The 26,554-nt window shown below is 48.6% G+C and overlaps 1 protein-coding gene across 1 annotated transcript in view; it reads right to left on the reverse strand.

Moving 5' to 3' along the window:
• Positions 1-9,707: 9,707 nt before the first annotated feature.
• The window catches only part of wapla (WAPL cohesin release factor a), a 30,950-nt gene continuing 14,103 nt past the window's right edge, over positions 9,708-26,554 (reverse strand). Inside the window, exons 6-20 of the mRNA XM_036546917.1 lie at positions 23,530-23,625; positions 22,113-22,274; positions 21,409-21,545; positions 20,861-20,972; positions 20,096-20,323; positions 19,301-19,412; positions 18,754-18,851; positions 18,094-18,170; positions 15,360-15,526; positions 14,268-14,383; positions 13,918-14,079; positions 13,391-13,607; positions 12,938-13,026; positions 11,614-11,709; positions 9,708-10,950 (exon numbers count right to left, since the gene is read on the reverse strand). Of these exons, the coding sequence (XP_036402810.1) occupies positions 10,885-10,950; positions 11,614-11,709; positions 12,938-13,026; positions 13,391-13,607; positions 13,918-14,079; positions 14,268-14,383; positions 15,360-15,526; positions 18,094-18,170; positions 18,754-18,851; positions 19,301-19,412; positions 20,096-20,323; positions 20,861-20,972; positions 21,409-21,545; positions 22,113-22,274; positions 23,530-23,625 (1,935 nt within the window). The 3' untranslated portion in view covers positions 9,708-10,884. The remainder of the gene's footprint in view (positions 10,951-11,613; positions 11,710-12,937; positions 13,027-13,390; positions 13,608-13,917; positions 14,080-14,267; positions 14,384-15,359; positions 15,527-18,093; positions 18,171-18,753; positions 18,852-19,300; positions 19,413-20,095; positions 20,324-20,860; positions 20,973-21,408; positions 21,546-22,112; positions 22,275-23,529; positions 23,626-26,554) is intronic.

The following is a 26,554-nucleotide window of genomic DNA, read 5'->3' on the forward strand; positions in this document are numbered from 1 at the left end:
AGTATGGGTTTTGATTTCTGCCTGGAAAGGGGTGGTTAATTGGGTTGAACAAACTGAACAGAAGTTTCTTCTGAGCCTTCCCCAGTCTGTAAGTCAGCTGCACCTTTTTCTCATAATTGAGGGCTGAGCTTGTGAAAGCAAATCAAGAGAGAGCAAGAGAGAGATGGAGTTTCTCAGATTTTAACAAAAAAACACTAGTCGAAAAACACTAGTCCTCTCCAAGGTGTTAATGAGATGGCTTTCAGCCAAGAACAAAAAAAAACATGATCTTCAAGCACAAAACTCTGACACATTGAACCTCACAGACCTATTGCGCCACAATGTGGACCCATTCAGATTTTTGTGCAACATGCTGCATACAACTTTAGTACATATCAGTCTAAATTATGGGGGCAAAGAGGCCAGCACATGGCTGCTAAGGGTGTCTCAGGAGCTGTCACAGAGCTGGTACAATGGCTCTGTCCAAAAACATGTCCCCTGAGCGATGGACGGGCATCTGCCCGTTCGGTCAGCGGAGCGGCAGCGCCCTCCCAGCCTGGTTTGTCTGCTTACTCCTGCTACAGGAGCCAAACTGCACACAGCCAGGGGGAAGGATTAATATTTATCCCCTTTGCATCTTTCCCTGATTCAGTTATGCAAGACAATGGGAATATGGGTCTGTCAAGGTTGTTTACTGAAAATAGCCTGCCGTGCTAATGCAGACGCTGCTTTCTTACAGCGTTGTCATTTTCTCTTGTTAACTTTTTACATGTGACATTGAAATAAATCGTTTTCTATGAACCGCTGTCTGGAAAAGGCACGGCATTTTCAGGGCATTGCTAATATTGGCCTGAATGGAACAACAGTACTGCCACAACCTTCAGAATAAAGAACGAAAAGAGAGAGAAAAAAAGCAACTGAACATCAAGCCAGCCCTGAACTGTCATACAGTTTCTCTCTCCACAAAGCTTACCTTTCTCTATCCCTCTAGAGAAAGGGCCAAGGCCAGACAGACGCACAGTAATATCACAGAAAGTATAACACTGGTGAGAGGCATGAACTCTTCTCCCTCTGTGCTGTGGCGTCTCAGTCAGCCAGCATCTGTGGCCCTGTAGATTTGTTCAAGAGTGATGAGGATAGTTATGGTTCACATATAGTATTTAACAAATAGCACTTTCATTGGGTAGATATTCTCTTCAGTCTCTTTTACAGAGCATCAGTCCAGCTCATTCTAATTCTCCTCTCCAAGGGACTAATGTGAGTCGACATCAACTGGCAGATATATCAGTGAAATTATCTCCACACATGACTTACTGCAAGATAATGAAATATTCTACCCATCCATTTACCAGGCCTAAAATATTTATCTAAAGTTTAACCTCTCTGTGCCTCCATTACAGGAGAAGCACTGAGCGGTGCGGAGAGAGAGGGCAGACCGTGCTTCTGCGTACCTGATCGGGGGGAGAGAATCGCTGTGCTCCAGTTGGGGAAGGTGTTAATGTCCGCTGCACTCGTGCCCGGGCCTCTGTTTTGTTATGAATTGTGGGATCCCTGAGGCATCGCAGTGAGAGCGTGAGAGGAGCTCAGCATGGGCGTTTGTGCCTGCCACCAAGCCGAGCCCCTCCCCTGAGCGTGTCACATGTAACCCCGCCCCTTCGCCTCCTGTCTCCGCCTCCACAGCGAGGAGGAAGCTGCTGTCACAAACACACCGGCAGCATCGCTGTCTTCCGCCACAGTCTCGAGTCACCGGACCTTCACATCACGTTACACTGTCGTTTATCCAACACTCTTATTCAGAGCAAGTTACATAGGTTACAATCCTTACATTTATACAGCTGTATATTTACTGAGGCAATTGTGGGTTAAGTACCTTGCCTGAGGGTACGACAGCAGTGGCCCAGTGTGGAATCAAAACAGTAACCTTCTGGTTATAAGCCCTGCTCCTTACCACTACACCACACTGCCACTACCCAGCTGCAAAATCATGCAGTCAGGTCCCCAGCACCCTTCGGGCAGGAGGGAAAAGCAGGCTTTTAACAGCATGTGAGCTCCTGAAATGACAGTAGCGACTTTTTACAGAGCGACAGTAAAAAGAAGAAGCTGCCGAATCGGTGTTTGAGCCTCAGAGCATCCCTGCAGCTCGGAGCAGATCAGAGATCGGAGCAGAGTGGGCCTGCGAGGTTGCAGGGAGGCTGGTACAGACGTGACACTGCGCAGCCTCGCACAGAGCCGTCTCTCATCCTGTCTGAGCGAGCACAGATCATCTGGCCCCCCGCCCCTCCTCCCAGCCTGCCTACTACCACTCCGTGCATTTTTAACGCTGTCAGACTGGCGGCAGGAGCGTCGGCCTCAGGCTGTGAAGAAGTGAACACAGCGAGTTCAGCTAACCTAATCAGAGCTTCTTCCTCGTTTCCAAGGGAGACACAGGCTCCAGAACCCTCAAGCATCATTGTTTTTGTGTGTGAGTGAGTGTGTGTGTGAGAGTGTGTGTGTGTTTGTGTGTGAGTGAGTGTGTGTGCGTGAGTGTGTGTGAGAGAGAGAAAGTGCGTGTGTGTGTGTGTGTGTGTGTGTGTGTGTGTGTGAGAGTGTGTGTGTGTTTGTGTGTGAGTGAGTGTGTGTGAGAGAAAGTGCGTGTATGTGTGTGTGTGTGTGTGCGTGTATGTGTGTGTGTGTGTGTGTGAGTGTGTGTGAGTGAGTGTGTGTGTGAGAGAGGGAAAGTGCGTGTGTGTGTGTGTGTGAGTGAGTGTGTGTGCGTGTATGTGTGTGTGTGAGTGTGTGTGCGTGTATGTGTGTGTGTGTGTGTGTGAGAGAGGGAAAGTGCGTGTATGTGTGTGTGTGTGTGTGTGTGTGTGTGTGTGTGTGTGTGTGTGTGCGTGCGTGTATGTGTGTGTGTGTGTGTGTGAGTGTGTGTGTGAGAGAGGGAAAGTGCGTGTATGTGTGTGTGTGTGTGTGTGTGTGTGTGTGTGTGTGTGTGTGTGTGAGAGAGAGAAAGTGCGTGTATGTGTGTGTGTGTGTGTGTGTGTGTGTGTGTGTGTGAGTGAGTGTGTGTGCATGTATGTGTGTGTGTGTGTGTGTGTGTGTGTGTGAGTGTGTGTGAGTGAGTGTGTGTGTGAGAGAGGGAAAGTGCGTGTATGTGTGCGTGTATGTGTGTGTGTGTGTGTGTGTGTGAGAGAGGGAAAGTGCGTGTATGTGTGTGTGTGCGCACATTTGGGAGACTTGATTAAAGATTGTGAATTGATAGCAGAGAGATGAAGCCGTTTCATGGACAGACAGATTATGTATCAGCATTAATTTTTTTAACAGCCTCCAGCGACCTGCTGAAGCATTTTTCATTTACCTCAGCAGAGAGATCTCTCAAGCTACAGACTTCTGAAGGAGTCTTTGTTAGGACTGAAAAAAAAACAATTATCTAAGGGACCACCAAAATAAATTAAAATGCAGATTGGTGAAATAAAAATGATTTTAATGGATATAGAATGTAAGACTTATGAGAGGACTAAGGGATGGATGTGGTAGCATATCATATTGCTAGGAATTAAGGAATTAGATTTAAAATTGCATATACGAGTCTAATTGAATATCTGCAGTATGTGTCTGAATGCAGTCAGATAATTAAAATAGCCACTTAGCATTCTGATACTTTCTAGTGTACTCATTGCATTAAAGTATACTTGTTGCATCTTTGTTACACCATCCAGCATCCTTTGTTTGCTTCTAATCTCTTACGTTGAGATGCTGATTTGTTAGAGTGCTGTTTAGTATCACAGTTCAGCAATAATTCATTGTAGGTTGTAGTGTTATAAACACACTGCGCTCATGGCATTGCCTTTCTTCTTTTTCCTTTGCTTCATATACAGAATACAATCCATTAATGCTGTGAACCCCCACCTCTAGTTTGCCTCATCCTTAACAAGTGCTGGCATTTTGGCCACCCTATGATTTGTCCTCCACAGTTCTTTTTATTAATTCCCAAATTTTAATAAGGAATCCACTCTGCCTACCCCCAGCCAGGATGACCTCTGCTGTGGTGTGAAACAGCGCCATCCTTGGGACAATTTTAGAGCAGTTAGGTTAGCTTCAAAAAAGATTGTAAGCACCATAGCTCTAATTTAGTTTACCAGTCATTTGTTGGTGTTTACTATACAGCTGGAGCCTGAGGCAAGGCTATGACATCACTAACAGGACAGCATTTTCCCCATAGCTTTGGTCCGAAATCCCAGCAGGCTTATAATAGCAGGCACAACCCTTATGGCATCGGACTCCCAGGGCCTCAGTACACTTAAAGATCAAGTCTCCTTATCTTTGGCCTACCGGCATCATAACAAGAAAAATATTTCACATCTATATTTATATTCGCATATTACAGAGACCACAATAATCAGTTACCCTGCATAATTGGCATGCATGTCCACATTTGATTCTGGTGGATGATATTTATCTAATTAAAATAAATATATATATATATAAGACTGTTTTCTAACGGGAAAAGGCCAAGGTTTTTTCTGGCTCAGTTTCCCCTATTATCACACACACCCAGGTAAAAAAATAAAACTTTTTGCATATTTTAGACTTTTTCCCAGAGGTGAAATGAGATGCATGAGATACCTTTGCCCTGTTGATGGAAGGAACATGACCTCTCATCTTTCTGCCAGTTCTTGTTTCATGTTGGTTCTTGTCTTTTTTTCTGTCCCTCACCTGTGTTTCCTTCAAGCATCACTCATACTTCAAAAAGCCCATTCACACCACGCGGAAAGCAATGGGTTGCATGCAGCTCCCAGCTACCTGCTTCGGCAGGAGACCTCATCGTGATTGGCACACATCTGAAGTGAGGTCGAGTCAGTTCAAGTCATTCCCCAACAGTCCTCTCCAACATGTGGTTTGGAGTGGGCTGAAGACAGGTTTCACCAAAAGTAAAAGGAGTTTGATCCCTAATAAAGGTATACTTCGCTCTGTATTCAAAAAAGGGTTTTGGAGCACGCAAAAGCCATACTGAAATTAAACATCTAAAGAATGATATCTAGAAAGCTGTTAAACTTAGCTAATTAACAACAATAAGTAACTTAGATAACTTAGATAAGTTGAAAGAAAAAAGTGAGTAAGAGGCACTTTGTTATATGTAGAGCTTTTCTCATGTCGTCAAAGTGAAACGGGATGAGTCATCTGTACATGAGATAATTTTCTTTCATTTGTTCAGTCTTTTTTTCTTTTTTTAATTTGGGTGTGTAATTCTTTTTCATTTTGATCCATTCTTCTTCGATTCTGGGCTCAGGGGATTCATGTCAGGCAAGCACATCGCTCTGTGGAGGCTGGGGAATAGTTTGTGAATGCTTGCATAACCATTTTTGTGGCCAGTTGTGGACGGCATCATTGATAGGTTTGGTGTAAAAAGAGTTGACAGCTATTTAATTCTTCCAGTTCGCACAGTAAGACAAATAAAAATAAATATAAAAGGTATTGATATCTCACAATATTGCCTTGTAGAATAAGCTTTGATTTAGCGGATAAAACAGTCTAAACTGAGTCTGAGTTCAGAGGATGAGGGGAGATTAACTGGAAGAACAGACACTCAGCTCCAGAGTAGCAGAGCACTCAGAAACAGTTAGATCTGCCTCAGAAAATCCACATATGTAAACCAGAGTGAGGCCCAGCTTATGACAGATATGGGAGTACACCACCACAGACCAAAAAGCCCTCCACCTTCACTTGCCAAACAACAGAGTCAGTTCTCAGGGGGAAAAGATTCATGCTGTAGTGTTTCATTGTCATGTTTCTGCATTGCAGTGGCTGATGGGGAATGCCTCATTGTGTCGTGGTTAACTGGCACTTTAAACATGGCTGTAAAGATGATTTCAGACCAACAGACTGTGACCATGACAGGCATGCACTCTTGAGTGTCCCTCATTCTCGATCATTTAACTACAGCTCCTCCTAATGCTCTTCTCAGTCACCAGCCCTGATATAAGCTTACAAATTAATACTATTATTATTCAACATTAATAAATTACAGTCATTATATAATCATCAGTAATTTATTAATGTTTAGTAATAAAACTTATAACAACTACATCAGTAATACTACTATTAACATATATGACATTTTTATCCTTTGACGCACACAAAATCCCCTTTCCCACTCATGCTCCAACAGATGGGAGCAAAGCATGCTGGGACGGCAGCATAGCCCTGCAGTGGAGCCGGCCCGGTCCTGCCTGGCTGAGGGTCTCCCCCCTCCTCTGGACTGTGCCAGGGGCCTGCAGGGTCAGCACAGCACAGCTCATTACGCCTCTCTCACACCACACGGCCGGACAGGGAGGCTAACGGATGCCGTCTGAGCTGCGGGAGCCACGCTGGTGAGCGGAGAGGAGAGTGACTCTCGTGTATGATGAGATTCGCAGGATGCAAGCAGGGACACCGGGGGCATGAGGGGCGACTAGCCGCAGCACCGCGGACCACCGCCTGAACGCTGGGCTCTGACCATGTCACTAACACTGTCCTCAGCGCAACGACCAAACGACCAATCACGTGTGAGAGAAAGGGCAGGGCCTTCTCCAGCAGCAGTAACATGCATTACAAGCAACACATCATCTAAAAATAAAGCAGCAAAAATGGAGAACATCCACAGCTCTGTATGCTGCGCTTGCTAAACGTGGTAAGTTATGGTCTATAAATAATATTAATGGGTGTCATTTGACAGTGCTGTTCCTAAACTCAAAAGCTCAGGAAAGAGAGGAGTGTAGTGTTTGAGTATGAGCCATTAAAATACCAAAGATATACAGAAACAGATTATGCCAAACAAGATGTAATGAATTGGCCGGAAAACACTGAAGTGCAAAGGGCACCATGGACAACGTGAAGAGCCAGGCTTTAAGGGCCCCGGTTTGCGTGATTTTGTGGATATATTGGATAAATAATGTGAAATGATGAAGCAGCACTAAACTGAGTCTGGTTGCGTTTGCCATCTGGCCAGGAGTTGGGTGAAATATGCTGTGTTGGAATGCTTTAAAAGGGAAAACTTGTGGCAGTTTACTCCTCATAAATCCCCTTGATGAAGCTTGATTTATCCTTTTCACTGACAGTTGTACAGTCGTCTCCGCTCCTGCCCCCCCGCAGGGTGCTAGTCTCCCCATCCTGCTCTGCTTCCTGCTTTTGATCTCAGATCACGCTCCTTTTGGATGACACACCCTTTAGCTGAAATATGTAAAGCGCACCAGTACTGGAAAGACCAGCCCCAGAACAGCCTCACTCAGATCACAGAGCCTCTGTTTGTGGTGCCGGTTCCAGGCCAGCTTGAAGGTGTGTGGGTATTTTTGAAGATCAGTCCAGCAGCTGGTATTAAAATTCATTTTGTGAAAATGGTGCCCCCGCTGTGTCCTAGACATGAGTTCCACTGAGTGTAGTTCTGACCTACAGACTATCCTCTGCTAGACAGGGAAGTGCTAACACACACACACACACACAACATACACAGCACACACACATGCATGCAGCACACACACACATGCATGCAGCACACACACACACATGCATGCAGCACAGCACACACATGCATGCAGCACACACACACACATGCACACATGCATGCAACACACACACACATGCATGCAGCACACACACACATGCATCAGGCTGCTCTGCTGTGAGGCTACAGCAAAGACTCTGCATTCCCTCAGATCACAGGAGAGGGCAAAACGCCACGCTCCTTTCGTAGTTACCTGGAGCTCCTGGATACCGCCATGTCCAGTGATCAACAAGACAGACCAAATCCACCTGATGCATTTGGTCGATATCACTTTTATGAAATGAGATGCAATTCAAGAATTTCATTAGAGACCATCTTCACCAGGCCGCCTGCATCTTCAAATATAGATATAAAAACATACTTACACAAGTAACAGTGATTCCATTTTAAAACTCCCCTGTTGAGACAGTGACTGCAGACCTGTCCTGACATTAACTCAGACCAAATGACTGAACACAGGGGAAATCTTTGATATCCACACACAAAAGGCCAGGTTCATGTTTCCAGCAACATAGGAACTGACTAAACTTCACTGAAGACAGCACTGTAGCTACAAACCTCCACCAGGACAGCAGCTGTGGACCAACAAGGTTACATGTTTAGCATGTTGACAGAGTCTCTTCCCCTGGAGGCGTAGGCTTTCCGCGCTTTGATCACTTCAGACTCGTAGATTATGCTACACCTGTCAGATGTTTGATTTTCCAAGTTTACTTCAACTTTACTGCTATACGGAATGGTGCAGTGCTATGCTGACGAGAAGGCAAGGCTTCAGTCCAATTACAGAGAATAAACCTATTTATAATGCATCCTCTGACCTTCGTTTCTAATGTATGCATGCTAATAAACTACTTCAACAGAATGTTTTTCTGCATTGCACTGGCTCCATTAAATGCACATCGACTGTTGATAAATATTTTATGTGCACAACCACTGCAATCCCATCTCTGATGCACTGAGGCCAGGTCTGTATCTATGGTCTGTCGAGCAGCATTTTATCACTATGTTGTGTATCAAAATTTAGAAACAAAAAAATTGATGAGATGTACTGACACATAAGGTGTACTGAAAGTAGCAATTTTATTGTAGTTAAAATTATTTACATGTTACCAAAGACAATATTCTTGAAACCGGTACAAACTTTTGTTCTTCCTGCAGTTGGCTTTTTGTTTGTACGTATACGTAACAGTATAAAACAAAAACAGGATTGGATTCAGAAAAGTTGTCTACCATTCTAAATTCCATTAACCCATATTTACACAAGTATTTACAATGAATTCCATTCATATTCAGATCTGTAAATAAACCTTTCGCAAAACATCAGGGTTTGCTTCAGTTTTACAGAGGAAAAATCCCTACTGTTGGTATGGCTCTCATTCACTTGCCAGTGTTTGAGGAGTCCTCACTTTGACTGAGGAATTGTAAGTCTTGGACATTTGATTCAGTGAACTGCACACTTTGGGCCAACTGCAACAAGCTCACAGAGGTTTAAACTGTGAGTTCAGGTCACTTCGTTCTGCTACGTTTGGAACAGCTGATTCTAATCTGAACCCAATCGAAGCCCCTGCTAAAGTCACTGCCGTTGCCTTTGTGTAGGCGAATTCAAGTCTGAAATATGCGAAACAAGACAAATGCCTTTAAAAGCATCACTCACAATGAGTCCTCTGCGTACCCTGTCTATACCTCCAAAGCTGGGATTGATACTCTGACCTGCAAGGGGTAAAAGTTTAGAGCAGACAGTGTAGAGCAGGGCAAACTGCTCCTCCCGCCCTGTGGAGTCTCTGGGTACCGGGGCCCGTACGTGGCACATGCTTTAGCTTCAGAATCTGGGGGTGATGGATCAGCATGAGCTCTGTTACAACCTCCATACACAAACTGCTCATTTCAGCAAACATGTCTGTGTCTGAGACTGGAGCCGAGTTCATTAAAAAATGGTCCATTTCTTTCCACAATGGAAAACCCCAAACAATCTAACTGGATAGAGGAGACTGGCCGCTACTCATGAAAACATTAGGTTGTGAACGATACCATTTTTTTTATTTCAAGTGATTTGTTTTAAACCTGTAGAATTAGAACCTGTATTCCAGTCCTGCTGATTTATTTTGTACTTAAATTAAGATAAAAGTTCATATGTACACGGAAATCAACTGGATCTTCAAGACTGAAACCTGCTGTACAGTACAACAGCAACATACTCAATCAGCCTTTAACTCTCAGCTTCCACGTCTGAGTTTACACAACTCACAGTGAACACGGGCTGGACAGGAGCACGGGGGGAGAGGAAAGGAGACTCTCTGTTAAAACTTGCACTCCTTAAAAATAAAAGTTTGAAAAAGGAGCACCCTGCAGAGACGGAGAGCACCCAGTGGGTATACGGGGAGGAACATTCCCATCATGCACTGCAGGCCACCAAAGGCCCAATGTGCAAGACAGTGTGGATGTTCTGACTGTGGAGCACCTGTCAATCATTCTGAGCTTCCCCTCAGTGGAGCTGCTTAGAATTTATTCAACATTTAGTATTAGCTTATCAACTTATAATGAACTGAAAACAAAAACCAGCACATGAAATCAACACATGTTAACAAGTCGTACTAAGTGGGCATGTGCTGGATTTGTTTCTGTGGGTCATATTTGGACTTGAAAAACAAAGTCCACACAGGTCCTTTTATGAGAGTGTAACATTTTCCCTTTGCCAGCCCTCTACATTAACCAGACCTGGGAGCAAACGTCCCAATCCACCTGCACTTTCATACCTACTGAATGAAACTGAGGCAGTGATCTCAGAGACAGTGACCTCGCTGAGAGCGTCACCACCTTACCGAGCCAGCAGCTGCATGCAGGGCCGAAATGCTGGCAGACCAGCACACCACACAATCCGGAGCCGAAACGCCCAGCCGGGAGTCTGAGCGAAACGCCCAGCCGGGAGCCTGAGCGAAACGCCCAGCCGGGAGCCTGACCGAAACGCCCAGCCGGGAGCCTGACTGAAACGCCCAGCCGGGAGCCTGAGCGAAACGCCCAGCCGGGAGCCTGAGCGAAACGCCCAGCCGGGAGCCTGACCGAAACACCCAGCCGGAAGCCTCGGAGCCTGACAGAAACACCCAGCAGGTCTCCCTCACACAGCTATCAGCCTCGTCACGGCTCACGAGCCGCTGTGAGAGTGAGTAATAACATTCCCCCTCTCCTCCTGTGTGTACACGCTTGTGCTCAGAACTGCAATACAGACGGCCCTGCAGCAGCTGCTGCCTGTGAGCACAGCTGGAACGGTCCGGAACCTCCGCTGGCATTCCGTGAAGCTGGAAGGCGATGAGCTCGAGGGGACGGTGACGGCGTCTCTCTGGTGCTCCTCTCTGCGTGCCGTGGCTCCAGTGTGAGCCGGGACCGCCAGGCCACTAGCAGTGTTCCAGGTAATCAATGACCCGAGAGATGGACTTCTGACCAGTGGTACCCACAGCACACTGCAGAGAGACCGAGAGACTGGGTTACCACAGAGACAGAGAAACACTGATACCACCAAACACTGTTACCATAGAGACAGGATGAGAAGGGGCTACCACAGACAGAGAAGCTTGGTTAGCAGAGACATGCCAACAGAGACGTGGTTACCAGACAGACAGAAAACCATGGGTTATCAGACAGATAGAGAAAGGAGTGCGACAGGGACAGAGAGACTGATTAACAGGGTTACCAGCGAAACACAGGGACTGGCTCACCACAGATAGAGAAAGACAAGGTCACCACAGACAGAGAAAGACTGGCTCACCACAGATAGAGAAAGACAAGGTCACCACAGACAGAGAAAGACTGGCTCACCACAGACAGAGAAAGACTGGCTCACCACAGACAGAGAAAGACAAGTTCACCACAGACAGAGAAAGACAAGGTCACCACAGACACCACAGACAGAGAAAGACAAGTTCACCACAGACAGAGAAAGACAAGGTCACCACAGACACCACAGACAGAGAAAGACAAGGTCACCACAGACAGAGAAAGACAAGGTCACCACAGACACCACAGACAGAGAAAGACAAGGTCACCACAGACAGAGAAAGACAAGGTGACCACAGACAGAGAAAGACTGGGTTACCATACAAATATAAATGCAGAACAGGTCTTACGGTAAGGTTCATGAAATTCAAAAACTTCTTGAGCATTTCTGTCATGATAGAGAAGTCTCCTTTAGGTAAATTTTCCCTCACAGTAGTCACATTCATCTGAAAGACAGAACAACCACAGGGAAAGTTGTGTTAGTGTACATTCAACCGGTAAAAGTCCAAAATATTTCAATGTTCAATGCCTGAGAATAAGGACTGTACATGAAACCCACATTAATCAATGTGATGTGGAAGAGTACTAGATGTGATGCATTACTACAACACTATGGCAAAGATGTCACTGCTGTCAGTGTGCAGTGCAGGGCACCTTTATAAAGCAATGCCGAGGAAAGCGGTGTTTTTCACTGAAGTGGCTTCATTTAACCAGAGGAAATCTGTAAGGAGTGACCTTCACACAAAACCTCAGCCAACCGTGCGGCTTTACACAGGCTTATCAGTGGAAAGATAACGACTGGCAATTTCACTCATAAACTACGTCCCACTGGAGTGTTCATCACTCATAACGAATCTAAGCTCAAGGCGGTATTGGATTGCTAATAAGGTCAGTAAAGAACACACATTAGAAACAAAGGAACATTACAGCCAATTTAGTTTTGAACATTCATCCTTGAGACTGATTATTTACGGCAAAATTCAAGGTCCTTCAGAGAAGTCATAAAATAACACCCTCGTTAGTCAGGTTACTGATGAGAACACACAGTTCATGTGAACATACTGAGAGTGTGACTTACGGGACTCCCCCGTCAGAGACAGCCCAATAAGAGGGCAGTGTGTGACTTACGGGACTCCCCTGACAGAGACAGCCCAATGAGAGCGCAGTGTGTGACTTACGGGACTCCCCTGACAGAGACAGCCCAATGAGAGGGCAGTGTGCAACTTACGGGACTCCCCTGACAGAGACAGTGTGTTCTGAGGGAGTGACTTACGGGACTCCCCTGACAGAGACAGTGTGTTCTGAGGGAGTGACTTACGGGACTCCCCTGACAGAGACAGCCCAATAAGAGGGCAGTGTGTGACTTACGGGACTCCCCTGACAGAGACAGCCCAATGAGAGCGCAGTGTGTGACTTACGGGACTCCCCTGACAGAGACAGCCCAATAAGAGGGCAGTGTGTTCTGAGGGAGTGACTTACGGGACTCCCCTGACAGAGACAGCCCAATAAGAGGGCAGTGTGTGACTTACGGGACTCCCCTGGCAGAGACAGTGTGTTCTGAGGGAGTGACTTACGGGACTCCCCTGACAGAGACAGCCCAATAAGAGGGCAGTGTGTGACTTACGGGACTCCCCTGACAGAGACAGCCCAATGAGAGCGCAGTGTGTGACTTACGGGACTCCCCTGACAGAGACAGCCCAATAAGAGGGCAGTGTACGAGGCCACAATGCTGTCCTCCATGTGCTTCCCAGCGTGCTGGAGAGCTGCAGAACAAGAGGAGCAGAGACGAGCTGTGAGCACCAAGTACGAGGGAGTGAAACACACAGCGTGCGCACACTGACACAGACACAGACAGACACAGACACGCACACTGACACAGACACAGACAGACACAGACACAGACACGCACACTGACACAGACACAGACAGACACAGACACGCACACTGACAGACAGACACGCACACTGACACAGAGAGAGACACTGACACAGAGAGAGACACTGACAAAGACACAGACAGACACAGACACGCACACAGACAGACACAGACACAGAGAGAGGAGGTGTAGAGACAGGGACACAGAGAGAGGAGGTGTAGAGACAGGGACACAGAGAGGGGGTCCTTTACCCTTGTTGAGGTCCAGCTCTTCGTCCTCCTCCTCTTTTTTCTCCTTCTGCGTGCTGTTCTCGTTCTCCGTGTTGTTTTCGGAGGCGACCCACTGGATCTCGCCCGATGTCTCCTGCCATTCTCCGCTCTGGTCCGGCTGGGCCTTCGGCGCATCCTTAATGAAGTCATCCGTCTCGGCCTCCGCGAGAACAGCTGCACGCTCGCGCTGCAGGAAGAGCTACACACACACACACACGCACACGCGCACACGCGCACACACACACACGCACACGCGCACACGCACACGCGCACACGCGCACACACACACACGCACACACACACGCACACACACACACACACACACACACACGCGCACACGCACACGCGCACACACACACACACACACACACACACACACACACACACACACACACAGGGCACTGTGATCCATGCTGCAAATAAGCTCCTGCAGCACAACAGCCATAGCACTACAGGCTCAGTGTCCTTTTCATACATAAACACACATGCACGTAAACACAGACACGTACCTGCACCAGTGCTGCGATGGCGCTGAAGGGTCCCTCTGTCTTCAGCCCCTCCCCCTCTCCCAGGAACAGCGAATCACAGGGTGGCGTGTCCATCACCATCTCCACCAGGCAGTGGCGGTTCCTGGCGCTGTACTCCACCAGATTAATAAGGAGACCCAGGCCCTGCGAGGGAGCACACACACACACACACACACAGCACAGAGGCACGCACGCACGCACGCACGCACACACACACACACACACACACACACACACACACACACACACACACACACACAGGGTTAGCTACAGTAAGAGCCCTGCAGCGGTGTCCTCTCCTGCTGCGCGCTGAGTGGGGCGGCTCGGCTCACCAGCACTCGGATGTCAAATCTCTGCTCCTGAGGTAGAAACTGAGGGACTCGCAGCACACAGTGCAGCGCTGTGACGATGAGGTCCTCCTGCTCCCCCGTCTTCGTGCTCCCCCACTCTGGGAAGAGAGAGGAGAGCAATTCCCATGACTGCTCAGCAAAACGCTTCTCAGGCTTTATTTTGATTGGCACACTGCAGACTACACGGTAGCAGAGTGATTAGGCCTAGACAAACCAATTTTAGACTGTTTTTAACTTTCCCACAAAAATATTTCCTACTCTGCAGTTAAGGTCATTTTACTGACCATTTCCACCATTATGCTCCCTTTCCTTGGAGTACTTAACTGCTTCTGTGCCAAAGAACAGCCAAAGTAAGAGGCCTTTAAGATCTGAAAGCTTCTGATGCTGAGCTGCATCTTCTGCTTGGACAAAGCGTTCCTTTTAAAGTGTGCTGCACAGTTAATTATTCATGACACATGCACACCGCCACAGACACTAGGAACTGAAACGGCTGGAGACAGATTAGGGCTGCAGACAAGAGGGCACCACAGAGAGAGAGACAGGGCACCTCAGAGAGAGACAGGGAGAGCCACAGAGAGAGAGACAGGGAGAGCCACAGAGAGAGAAACAGGGAAAGCCACAGAGAGAGAGACAGGGCACCTCAGAGAGAGACAGGGAGAGCCACAGAGAGAGAGACAGGGAGAGCCACAGAGAGAGAGACAGGGAGAGCCACAGAGAGAGAGACAGGGAGAGTCGCAGAGAGAGAGACAGGGCACCGTCACAGAGAGAGAGACAGGGAGAGCCACAGAGAGAGAGACAGGGAGAGCCACAGAGAGAGAGACAGGGAGAGCCACAGAGAGAGAGACAGGGAGAGCCACAGAGAGAGTGTCAGGGAGAGTCGCAGAGAGAGAGACAGGGAGAGCCACAGAGAGAAAGTCAGGGAGAGTTGCAGAGAGAGACAGGGAGAGCCACAGAGAGAGAGACAGGGAGAGCCACAGAGAGAGAGACAGGGAGAGGCGCATAGAGAATCAGGGCACCTCAGAGAGAGATGCATGGAGATCCAGAGAGAGAGAGTCAGGGAGAGTGGAGTCTCACCGTTGTCGTGCGTAAGGTTGAGCAGCACCCCGATGACAGCACGCATGCAGTCCTCCACAGCCTTGCCCACGTTGCTGAAGCTGCAGTGTGGTGTGGCCGCCGGGGCCCGGGACCCCTCCCCCTCCCGGCTGTACCTGCGGATCATCTCCTCACAGTGCCACAGGGCCCTGCAGGGATCGAGACACCCACAGCCCCGTCAGAAACCACCGCCGCACGCGCGCACACACACACACACACACACACACACTCACACACACACGCGCACACACACGCGCACACACACGCGCACACACACACACACACGCGCACACGCACGCACACACTCACGCACAAGCACACGCAAACTGTGTCAGTCCTAAAAGCAGTGTGTTGAGTGTGTTGTGTTTTGATGTGTGTGTCTGAAGGAGACCTTCACACCACAGCAGGCAGGTGAGAACACTGACTACACCTGCAGGAGCTTCAGTAACGGGCGCTGCGCAAAGCAGAGCTTTCTGTGGAGAGGCATGCGGCCTGAATCTCAAACAGAACAGAGACAGCAACACAGGAGCTGCAGGACCCATCTCTCTCCAACACCACAGCCTTTCAAATTCCACACATAATATTAGTAACAACCACACCCAACGACACAAAACTGCATGAAGATCTGCACGGACACAGCGATGGCGATCACAGGCAGGCGACCGTACTGCAATTTGTATCATATTTCAAAAGAAAAACAGCACGTACAAAACAATGCATATTTTAAACACTGAAAGTTTAGATTCAGGTCAGATAAGCATGTATTTTATTTGCAGGGGAAATTCCCCCTCTGACTGCCTCACTGCGAGTATCATCTCCGTTCTAAATCTGTCATTACAGATCTCATCACGCTATCGCATGGGGACCCAGGTGTCCACAGTAAACCCACATCTTATCTTCAAAATCACCTGAGCTCCGCCGCCCCCCTCACCTGCCTTCCCAATCACCCCCCCAACCCCACCCCGCAGATTTCTAGCTTACGAATACAGGCCCTGAGACACGTTACCCGCCTCCTCTTCATACTGCTGCATCAACAGCCACAACACAGGGGGCTACAGGCTGAATGAGTTCACATCAGTGAGCACACACACATCCTGTTTTTCCAGAGTGCTCAGAGTTCAGAGCAGAAAAAGAAAGGCAGAGATACCATTCTGTCACGAGGAGATGAGCACCCCTCATATTTACCAGGAAAAATATCCTTTTATATTCCCCACAGGCAAATCATATCTTTTAAAACACACTAAAAGCACACTGACAATGGAAGAACGTTAGAGCAAAACTGGCTGTGGCTTTCACCTACATTTCCACAAACCCCTAAAAAAAGAGGATCAGTAACACAGGCTGAGAGTGGACTATGCGTTTACACTCAGTAACACAGGCTGAGAGAGGACTATGCGTTTACACTCAGCAACACAGGCTGAGAGGCTGCTATCCCTTCAGAAAGGGCTGGCAGTCTTCAAGCTTAGAGGGGGAGCACAGCCCTGTCTTATGCAGGTTACCCATTTCCCTCTGTCTCTCCCCATTTGGCTTCAGTTCTCTGATCAGGAAAATGTGTCCTGCCGCGTGCAAAAATGCACAATAACTTACACTACATCTGGCTGAGTTAAAGGTCACATCCCTGCCAGAGGACCTGGTCACAGTGGGGCTGGGGTGAAGCTGGAGAAAATGCATTAGGTGTTTGGTTGTAACGGGAGGAACTGCAGCCAAAAACCACAGCTGAAACCAGCAGGAAGGGCTACACTCAGATAACCTGAGAGCTGAGAAAGATCACTGAGACAGCAGTAAAATGAATGTGATTTACACAGACCCTCAGGGAGATATGCACACACACACACACACACACACGCCACAGCTGAGGGACACATATTTTGATTTTAGCTTTTAAATGCACTTATTGGGAATGCAAATACAAACAATATTTATGAATCATTAATTGGATGCTCTACTCCTGAAGAGCTCTTAAAATGCTAATTTCCCCAAAGAATGCCAATCTAATTGGGTTTTGGGTTCCCTTATTCCTGATTCAGATTCAGTTGTTAGTCTGGCAGACTTTTCACTGCCTCTCGCAGGGCACTTGAGGACTGCCGAGGACGAGCTGCTGTTGAAGTCGAGCTGCAAAGCTCTGTACCCAACCGAGACCCGCTGCAGCGGAAGCCCTCAGCAGACCCACCTGTTCCCGTTTATTTGATGTTAACAATGGCAGGAATATTCTCCGCCCACTGAAGCAGGACACTGACATCAGTGTGGCACTCACTGCTCAGACACGGCCTGCTACGTTACTGGCTCAGAATGGATGACTGCAGTGCGGTGTTGACTATGCAGACCAACGATTTCAAAGCTCTTTTTCACCGCGCGGTTGATATAGCTACCAAACTAGTGTTGGGCTGCCAGAGCCAGTATTGGATTAAATCCTCTTCTTCCTGAAGAAGTTTCTGCATCCAATTCCACCCAGCAGATCACAAGGTTGGGGTTCATGTTTGCCTCGTGAGGATACCCACCTGACTCTTCCTTTCTCTGTATTAAAGTTGAGCTCAGCCTGATTCTTCCTGTGAGTAAATTCCCATTGTGGCGGAATAAAGTACAGCCTGTCCTTAAAGACGCCCCCCCCCCCCCCCCCCCCCCCCACACACCATGGGCTGCGTGTCCCCTCCCCCGACCCCCCCACACCACAGCCTGCATGCCCCCCCCACCCCCCCCGCACACTGCAGGCGCTCACCGTGCAGAGGAGACAATGAGCTGCGAGTCCTTGTAAGCGATCAGGTAGCTCTGGTTCTCCGGGTTGTGAACTGTAACCTGCAACAGACAGAAGGCAACAGCATATGATGACTGGGAAAAAAATGAAACGAGCCAAGGCTTCATTTTAAAGCCTCTGTAAGATCGCTCCATTCAGACGTGCCCACAAGGACGCAGATATTGGATTTACCCTAAGAACAGATCAATACGCAGACGCCTAGCATCAAGGCTGGAACACACTGATCTGGGATCATTATACGGCTAATCACAGGGCTGGCCGTGCGGGTGTGTGAACGCTGGCGGAGTGTTTCATTAGCCTGGGTGTCCCTAAGCTGGGGTTCAAACACACCAGAGGCTTGTCCAAACGTGTAATGCAGTCCTAGCCTGAGGCTACAGAGGATCTGAAAAGCAGGGCTTAGGATATCAAACCTCAAACTAATGCCCGACTTACAATTGCTTATCAAGTCAACTTTCAACCAATACAGGTAAATTCTTAACCATTCTATGTACTGATTTTCACCTGCAACACCAGTTAGTTCTGACACTAAACACTGACACGTTACAGTTAGAGGTAAATGAGGTTGTGGCCCTGCAGGCAGGCAGCGTGACACATTTGCTTTCTGAAGTGAAAAAGCGCACTTACACTCTCCAGCACTCGCAGACACCTCTCTGCCCCCCACAGCGACGCCACCAGGTTCTCCTTGTCATCCTCCTGGTTCAGGTTTTCCACACACTCCTTCACTGCAGATGAAGCACAGAGACCTCGCGCTGACATTCACTCTCCCTCCCCGGGCCACGCTGTGAGAGGCCCTGCAGCTACTCTCATTGGCCCATGGGACTGAGTGGGTGTTACCCTGCGGCCACTCTCATTGCCCAGTTGGACAGAGTGGGCATTACCCTGTGGCCATTCTCATTGGCCCACGGGACTGAGGGGGCGTTACCCTGTGCCCTGCGGCCATTCTCATTGGCGCACGGGACTGAGGGGGCGGTACCCTGTGCCCTGCAGAGACGCCCACTCACGGTGCGGAGTACGGCACGCTGCCCACACTGCCGCCAGCTCCAGCTGGCGCTCCCAGATGGGCACGAGACTCAGAGTAAAGGACCGATCAGCAGAGAAGCTCAACCCACAGCAGACAGCATGGCTGACGGCACACCCTGCATTCAGAGGCGCGAGGCAGGACGCTGTTTACCTTTGTCTACGATGTGATCCAGGCCTCCCAGCAATCGCAGCTCCTCTTTGAACCAATCACCCGCCCGCTTGGAGGTCAGTGACAGCAGCGTCTCCATGGCCAAATGCCCCGTCTGGAATGACAGCGCAAACACGTCAGAGGAGGAAGGGTCTGAAAACGCCGAAATCAGACGCTGATTTAACCATTTCCGCCGCATAAGCCCTTTTCAAAAGCAGGAGAGACACACGTTCTGCACAGAGCTGAAGCCACAGGTGTCCTCATAAGCATGCAGCAGCCACACAGATTTCACTCACTGGAAAACTCCTGTAATTACAGCTTCTTTGTATAGATCATAATAAAGCACAACAGGATAATAACTCTGCACAAAAGAGTTTGTGCTGAAAGCCATAAAGAGGCGTTTACAGCATTTACACTTGAATTAGAAAGACCTGATATTTAATCTAACACTGAGTGGAACAATGTTCAGACAGCTAGCTGTTCTTATAAATGTAAATGAACTGTGACAACAGAAAGCACTTCAAACACAATTTTTCCTTCTCTCCAAACTGCACAGACAGCATTTTTGACCTATCCATCAGGACAGAGGGGAAGTACTGTGCAGCTACAATGGCAGCCACTAGAGGGGGCAATGCAGACAGATTCACTCAGTTGGGTTTAGTGTCAGTAATAAAGCGACACGTAAGGATGAAAACCAATTCATTCTGAAGCTTATGTAAGGATGAAAAGCAGCTATTGCGATCACTGCATGAAAGGCCCATCTGTGCATAATGCGCGAGCAGAGGACGCAGTTCTCACCGTGATGTTCTCCAGGTCCAGGTGCTTGTTGTGCACCGTCTCGCACAGCTTGCGGATCTTCTCCTTGACCTTGCTCATCTCGCGGGCGCTCAGCTGGGCATCGGCCCGGTCGTCCTGCTCCAGCTCCAGCAGCCGGATCATCAGGTCCAGGCTGGCCCGGTCCAGATCCATGTTCAGCCGGTCTCTGCTGAGGATGTACATCAGCGAGGCCGTGCACAGAGCCAGGTTCTGAGAGAGAGAGAGAGAGAGAGAGAGAGAGAGAGAGAGAGAGAGAGAGAGAGAGAGAGTGAGAGAGAGAGAGAGAGAGAGAGAGAGAGGGAGAGAGAGAGGGAGAGAGACAGAGAGAGAGAGAGAGAGAGGGAGAGGGAGAGGGAGAGGGAGAGGGAGAGGGAGAGGGAGAGGGAGAGGGAGAGGGAGAAGGAGAGGGAGAGGGAGACGGAGAGAGAGAGGGAGAGAGAGAGAGAGAGAGAGAGAGAGAGAGAGAGGGAGAGGGAGAGAGAGAAAGAGAGAGAGGGAGAGAGAGGGAGAGGGATGGGGAAAAAGACCAACAAAGTCAACAAAGAGACAGACAGACAGACAGAGACACACACACCAAGCAGTGAAGAAACAATAAAACCAGACCAGAACATTTCTAGGCAATAAACATGAGGCAGTGTTATTTCTGGCAGAGAGAGAACTTCAAAGGCGGAGGCGGGAGGGGGGAGGGCGGAGGCGGGAGGCGGGAGGGGCAGGGCGCGAGGGGGGAGAGGCGAGACAGAAGCATACCTGGTGCTGAGGGGCGTCGCTCAGCATTTTGAAGACCTGGGCCACCTTCCCTCGAGCCCTCAGGTGCATGCGGAAGCTGGGCATGGCACACCGGGTGGCCAGGCTGATCACACTGCGGACCCAGAGAGAGCAGTCAGGTACCCCTGCCTGGGCAGGGCCAGGTGGAGCATGAACAATCAAGTGGTGTGTTGCGGATCAGGTGGGGTGCGGACAGTCAGGTAAAGCACAGACGGTCAGGAGAAGTGTGTGTGGTCAGGTGGAGCGTGTGTGTCAGGTGGAGTGCAGACAGTCAGGTGGAGCATGTGTGGTCAGGTGGAGGGTGTGTGGTCAGGCGGGGCGCAGACGGTCAGGTGGAGCATGTGTGGTCAGGTGGAGCGTGTGTGGTCAGATGGAGCGTGTGTGGTCAGATGGAGTGCAAACAGTCAGGTGGAGTGCAGACAGTGAGGTAGAGCGTGTGTGGTCAGGTGAAGTACAGATGGTCAGGCAAAGTACAGACGGTCAGGCGGAGCGCAGACGGTCAGGTGGAACGCAGACGGTCAGGACCTTACCTAAGGCACCGTGTGTTGAGGGGCTGGCTGCTCTTGAGGCCGGTCTCCAAATACTCAAAGTCGTCTGTGAACTCCTGATTCTCCCCGAACTCCACCACGTCGTTGAAGTGCTTGACGTGCTGCACCACAGTGTACAGCTGGCAGGAGCAGACAGAGCCGTCAGTGCTGCAGCGTCACTCTGACAGGCCCCTCAGCTGCACCAATCACACTGCAGGAAAGGAGGCCCCTCAGCTGCCCCAATCACACTGCAGGATTGGGGGAGCCATGCCAGCCCCATCACTGCAACCCATCAGAGGCTCTCTGTCCCAGCGACAGGTCCGAGATCAGCTGCTCTAACCAAGACAGCAATGCCTCACGGCCAACAGGCGCGTACAAACACAAAAGCCAACATGACCGGCACTCAGCAAACTGCACAACGTTGGACCCGTATCAGCTGCCCTATCAGACATGCAGAACATTCATTTCTGTCACGTCACTCTGACAATTATTTCACCAAGTTTCAGCATTTCCATTTCTGGCCAGAAAGACACACATCATCACGCTGCCTCTGCTGTGCCTAGTGGTGGTGGAGCTCACTGGACATGGAATTCCACAGCATGAAACGCTCCTTCCCGAAAATCAACGGCCCTGCAAGTCATGGCAAACGACTCGTGACGTGTGAGCAGAGACAGGCTAAGGCCTCCCTCAGACGGCGCTGTCCTCACCTCCTTGTGCTCCGTCCTGCACTTCAGTGCGGTGACGATGTCCTGGTAGGGCTCGGTGGGGATGGTCACGGACTTGATGACTTTGGGTGGCGGAGGCGGGGCTTTGAACACGCCGTCATCGCTGTGGGAGCTGAGCTCCCTGCTCCCTCCTGATATACCGGCCTGTGGAGAGAGCAGCTCTCAGTGCTGATATACCGGCCTGTGGAGAGAGCGGCTCTCAGTGCTGATATACCGGCCTGTGGAGAGAGCGGCTCTCAGTGCTGATATACCGGCCTGTGGAGAGAGCGGCTCTCAGTGCTGATATACCGGCCTGTGGAGAGAGCAGCTCTCAGTGCTGATATACCGGCCTGTGGAGAGAGCGGCTCTCAGTGCTGAATACCGGCCTGTGGAGAGAGCAGCTCTCAGTGCTGAATACCGGCCTGTGGAGAGAGCGGCTCTCAGTGCTGATATACCGGCCTGTGGAGAGAGCGGCTCTCAGTGCTGATATACCGGCCTGTGGAGAGAGAGGCTCTCAGTGCTGATATACCGGCCTGTGGAGAGAGCGGCTCTCAGTGCTGATATACCGGCCTGTGGAGAGAGCGGCTCTCAGTGCTGATATACCGGCCTGCGGAGAGAGCGGCTCTCAGTGCTGATATACCGGCCTGCGGAGAGAGCGGCTCTCAGTGCTGATATACCGGCCTGCGGAGAGAGCGGCTCTCAGTGCTGATATACCGGCCTGTGGAAAGAGCGGCTCTCAGTGCTGATATACCGGCCTGCGGAGAGAGCGGCTCTCAGTGCTGATATACCGGCCTGTGGAAAGAGCGGCTCTCAGTGCTGATATACCGGCCTGTGGAGAGAGCGGCTCTCAGTGCTGATATACCGGCCTGTGGAGAGAGCAGCTCTCAGTGCTGATATACCGGCCTGTGGAGAGAGTGGCTCTCAGTGCTGATATACCGGCCTGTGGAGAGAGCGGCTCTCAGTGCTGATATACCGGCCTGTGGAGAGAGCGGCTCTCAGTGCTGATATACCGGCCTGTGGAGAGAGTGGCTCTCAGTGCTGTCCCAGCAGATCAGCAGCCCGCTGCTGTTACACAACAGCCGGACCAGCACCCAGCCCCCATAACGCAGCAAGTATCAGCGTTCACAAGAGCAGTACAGCACTCACAGGAATGCTAAACCAGCTGTAATTAATCACTAACCTCAAAATCTAACCTTGCTGTCTGTTGTATCCTCAAACACATTTCCTATATCCTCCTCCTTTACGCCTTTCCCTTGCACCTACTATGGAACATAACGTTATGACTCTTATTATCAGACTGTGACACTTATGATACAGTATCAGCTCTGCTCTTTTGCTAACCTTTTTGTTTGAACCCTTCCGAGTCGCTTTGGGTAAGAGCATCTGCTAAACGAGTGAATGTAAGGGTAAGAGCACTCACCGGGGCGGTGTGCGATCGGGACAGGGGAGGTGGGGGCAGCTCCTCACACTCAGGCTGGTTCCAGTGCCTGGCGTTATACACCGCCTTTGCTGGAGTCTGAGGGGCAAAGGAAACGAAGGAATGAGAAACCGATTGTCAGGCTGAGCTCAAATTCATAGTGTCATTGACTACATTACGTTTCACAAAAAAAAAAACACATGTAGGCTGTACTCTTACATTCTCTTCCTAATAAAAAGCACACCCACACCAGCCGTGCTGACGGCCAGCGCTTCGCCTTGTCTTATACCTGCAGACTGTTGGCTTCTGACACAGCTTCTCACGCACCACACTTCCACATCAGGGAACACAGCGTTCACACAAAGCCAGTCTGCTGGGTTCAATTCCAGTCAATTTCCATAAAACCTGATCTGGACTAAAACTTTTTGTTTGACTGTGTATGACAGTCAAGTGAAAACTGTTCACAATAATTAATCTGTAAAAATGTATGTGCAAATTACTCCTCTGCCCCAAAGCAGTAAATACTTCTTCGTTTTGGAAGAAACTTAGAAGAAAAGACAACAAGTTAGCATTTTTTTTTAAATCTGCTTTTTTTTTTTTTATTATCCCTGAACAGAATTAAACATCACAGGTTCTTAGTAAAAACATAGACCAAGAGACCAACAGAAGAAAAGCATGATACTAAAGATTCCCTATCATTAGATGGATATTAGATTACGTATTTTATACTGAAAATACACCTTGTGCGCTGACCCACGGCTGCTAAACGCAGTACACTGAGAGCAAGGCTGCTGCTTCTCACATACAAATCTAACTTTAACTAACACAAGCTCAGCAACAACTGGCTGAATAAAATGAAAGAGGCCTCATGCTCACAGTGCTCATCATATGCCTTTAAAACGGCAACATAACAGCAGCAATCCTTTCCGACTGGCCTTGTGCAAGCATGCAGGTCAGCACAGGACCTCTGTAGAGTTTCAGCTTGTGTAAAGAAGTACAATACAGATACAGAAAATACGCCAGCACACAAAATGTGTTTTGGCAAATTGCATTAGAGCACAAAGTAACCACAGGGAGTCTTTAAATGAATGCGTAACGAACATAAAAGCCAAGTCACAGCAGTGCTGGCAGTGTGTCTGATTAGAGACAACAGCCAACACACAGAAAGAAAATGGCTCCAGTCTTCTGCTTAGAGCAGCATATCCTCTGCTTGGCAGAGTCTTCCAGTGGAATACTGTTACTTTCACAGGGAAAGCAAAAAAGCTGGCAGTGGGTGTTGTGCTGGCAGCGATGGCTGATGTAGCTTATCTTAATGTACCCTTATTAACCACAGTGCCGCTCATCCAATAGCACATTCCCCTATGCTGCCCCCCACTGGGCAGGAGGTCACGTGCAGCATGCTTATCAGGTCCTCTTCAGACGCCTCAGAGAAAACAAAAAAACCAACAACCGGTAACAACCAGTACCTCTGTGACACAGAACACAGCACTTACATAGCTGCTAACCTAAAAAAACAGGCTTTCATTCACAAAACCTCACTGCAAATGGCCTTCAGTTCAGACATTTCAAATGCAATTATGGGCTTAATGTCTTGAGGTTGAATTAGACCAACAGCTGCAGACAGAAGAGTGCTTTTATAAAAATGACTGTTACTCAACATTTTTAAGCAAAACAAGAACAATAGACATAAATACTGCTGTAACTCAGATAAGCCCTCCTGATCTGCTTCTGGTAAAAGTCTGATCTCTCGAAATCACCCGCTAGATTACTGAAGGCAGCCACAAAAGACAAACAAAACGACAAACTAAAGGAGGCTCTGTCCGACCGAGAGAAAACAGACTGATTTCCCAGGTGAGAAGGAGCACAATGGTACACTCTCATTGGACGAAACTGAACTCTGCTCTCGGTAAGAAGTCAACAGCCAAGGCAATCTACACTTAAAGCTAAGCACATATAATAAACCACTTTGACTATAGACTATAATTATGGAGCTAATTACAGTTAAATGTAGCATCAACACTCAATAATAAAGGGCTATAACCTAAGCAAAGCAAACTTAAAAAAAAAAAAAAAACACACTAAAGGGTTTTAGTTTGAAGCCAAGCCATTCAGCTACCCCCTTCTACATACGTGGCTTCTACAGGCTATCTGCTATGGAACTACCTTGTGACAATGAGGATGTTGTCTACTATGTGTCACAATGGGTTTAGGGGAAAAAAAAAAACTATCACACTATTGCATCCCTAACTTTAATACCATTTTAATAAAATAAAAAAAAAACAATAAAATAATAAAAAATAATTTTAAAAATGCTAAATTACACAACCTCAACTCTGTGTGTAACTTGTGATATTTTAATTATAAGACCCATGTATAGGCCGGTCCATGAGCGTCTCCTGTTATCAGCCTGTAAGAGGTCAGTAACAGGCCTGTGCTGGCAGGGTGCATGACACTGGCTGTAGAGTAATGTCCCCTCTCTGCACCGGAGAGAGAGCACTGTCCCCACCTGTGGCTGTGTGTGAGAGCCAGGAGAGAGCACTGTCCCCACCTGTGGCTGTGTGTGAGAGCCAGGGGAGAGCACTGTCCCCACCTGTGGCTGTGTGTGAGAGCCAGGCCTGCAGGAGTGCTGTCAGCTGCAGCTTCACTCCAGAGGCACATTCACAGAGCAACAGGAGACAAAGACGTCAGGAAATAACTACTACTGTCTGAGAAACACACACACAAACGCACATGCACCTTTATATTTATTTACGTTGGTCAACTGCTATCAGTCTCTGGTCCAGCTAAGGTGCTGATTATCAACACTACCAGACATAAAAATCTGCTTGTTTTCACATTTAACATATAGTTACATGCTAAACAACATTCTGTTAAAAACAATTCAAAACAATATATATATATATATGAAGTTCTGAATGTTGTACATGTATTTTTTGCACTAATTCCAGTTAGACACAGTTCTTTCTGTCCTCGAATGGAAATGAAAGCCTGTGTTTAACACGAGATGGAAAAGGGCAGCATTTTCTGC

Source organism: Megalops cyprinoides, chromosome 15 (genome assembly GCF_013368585.1).
Source record: "Megalops cyprinoides isolate fMegCyp1 chromosome 15, fMegCyp1.pri, whole genome shotgun sequence".
NCBI lineage: Eukaryota > Metazoa > Chordata > Actinopteri > Elopiformes > Megalopidae > Megalops > Megalops cyprinoides.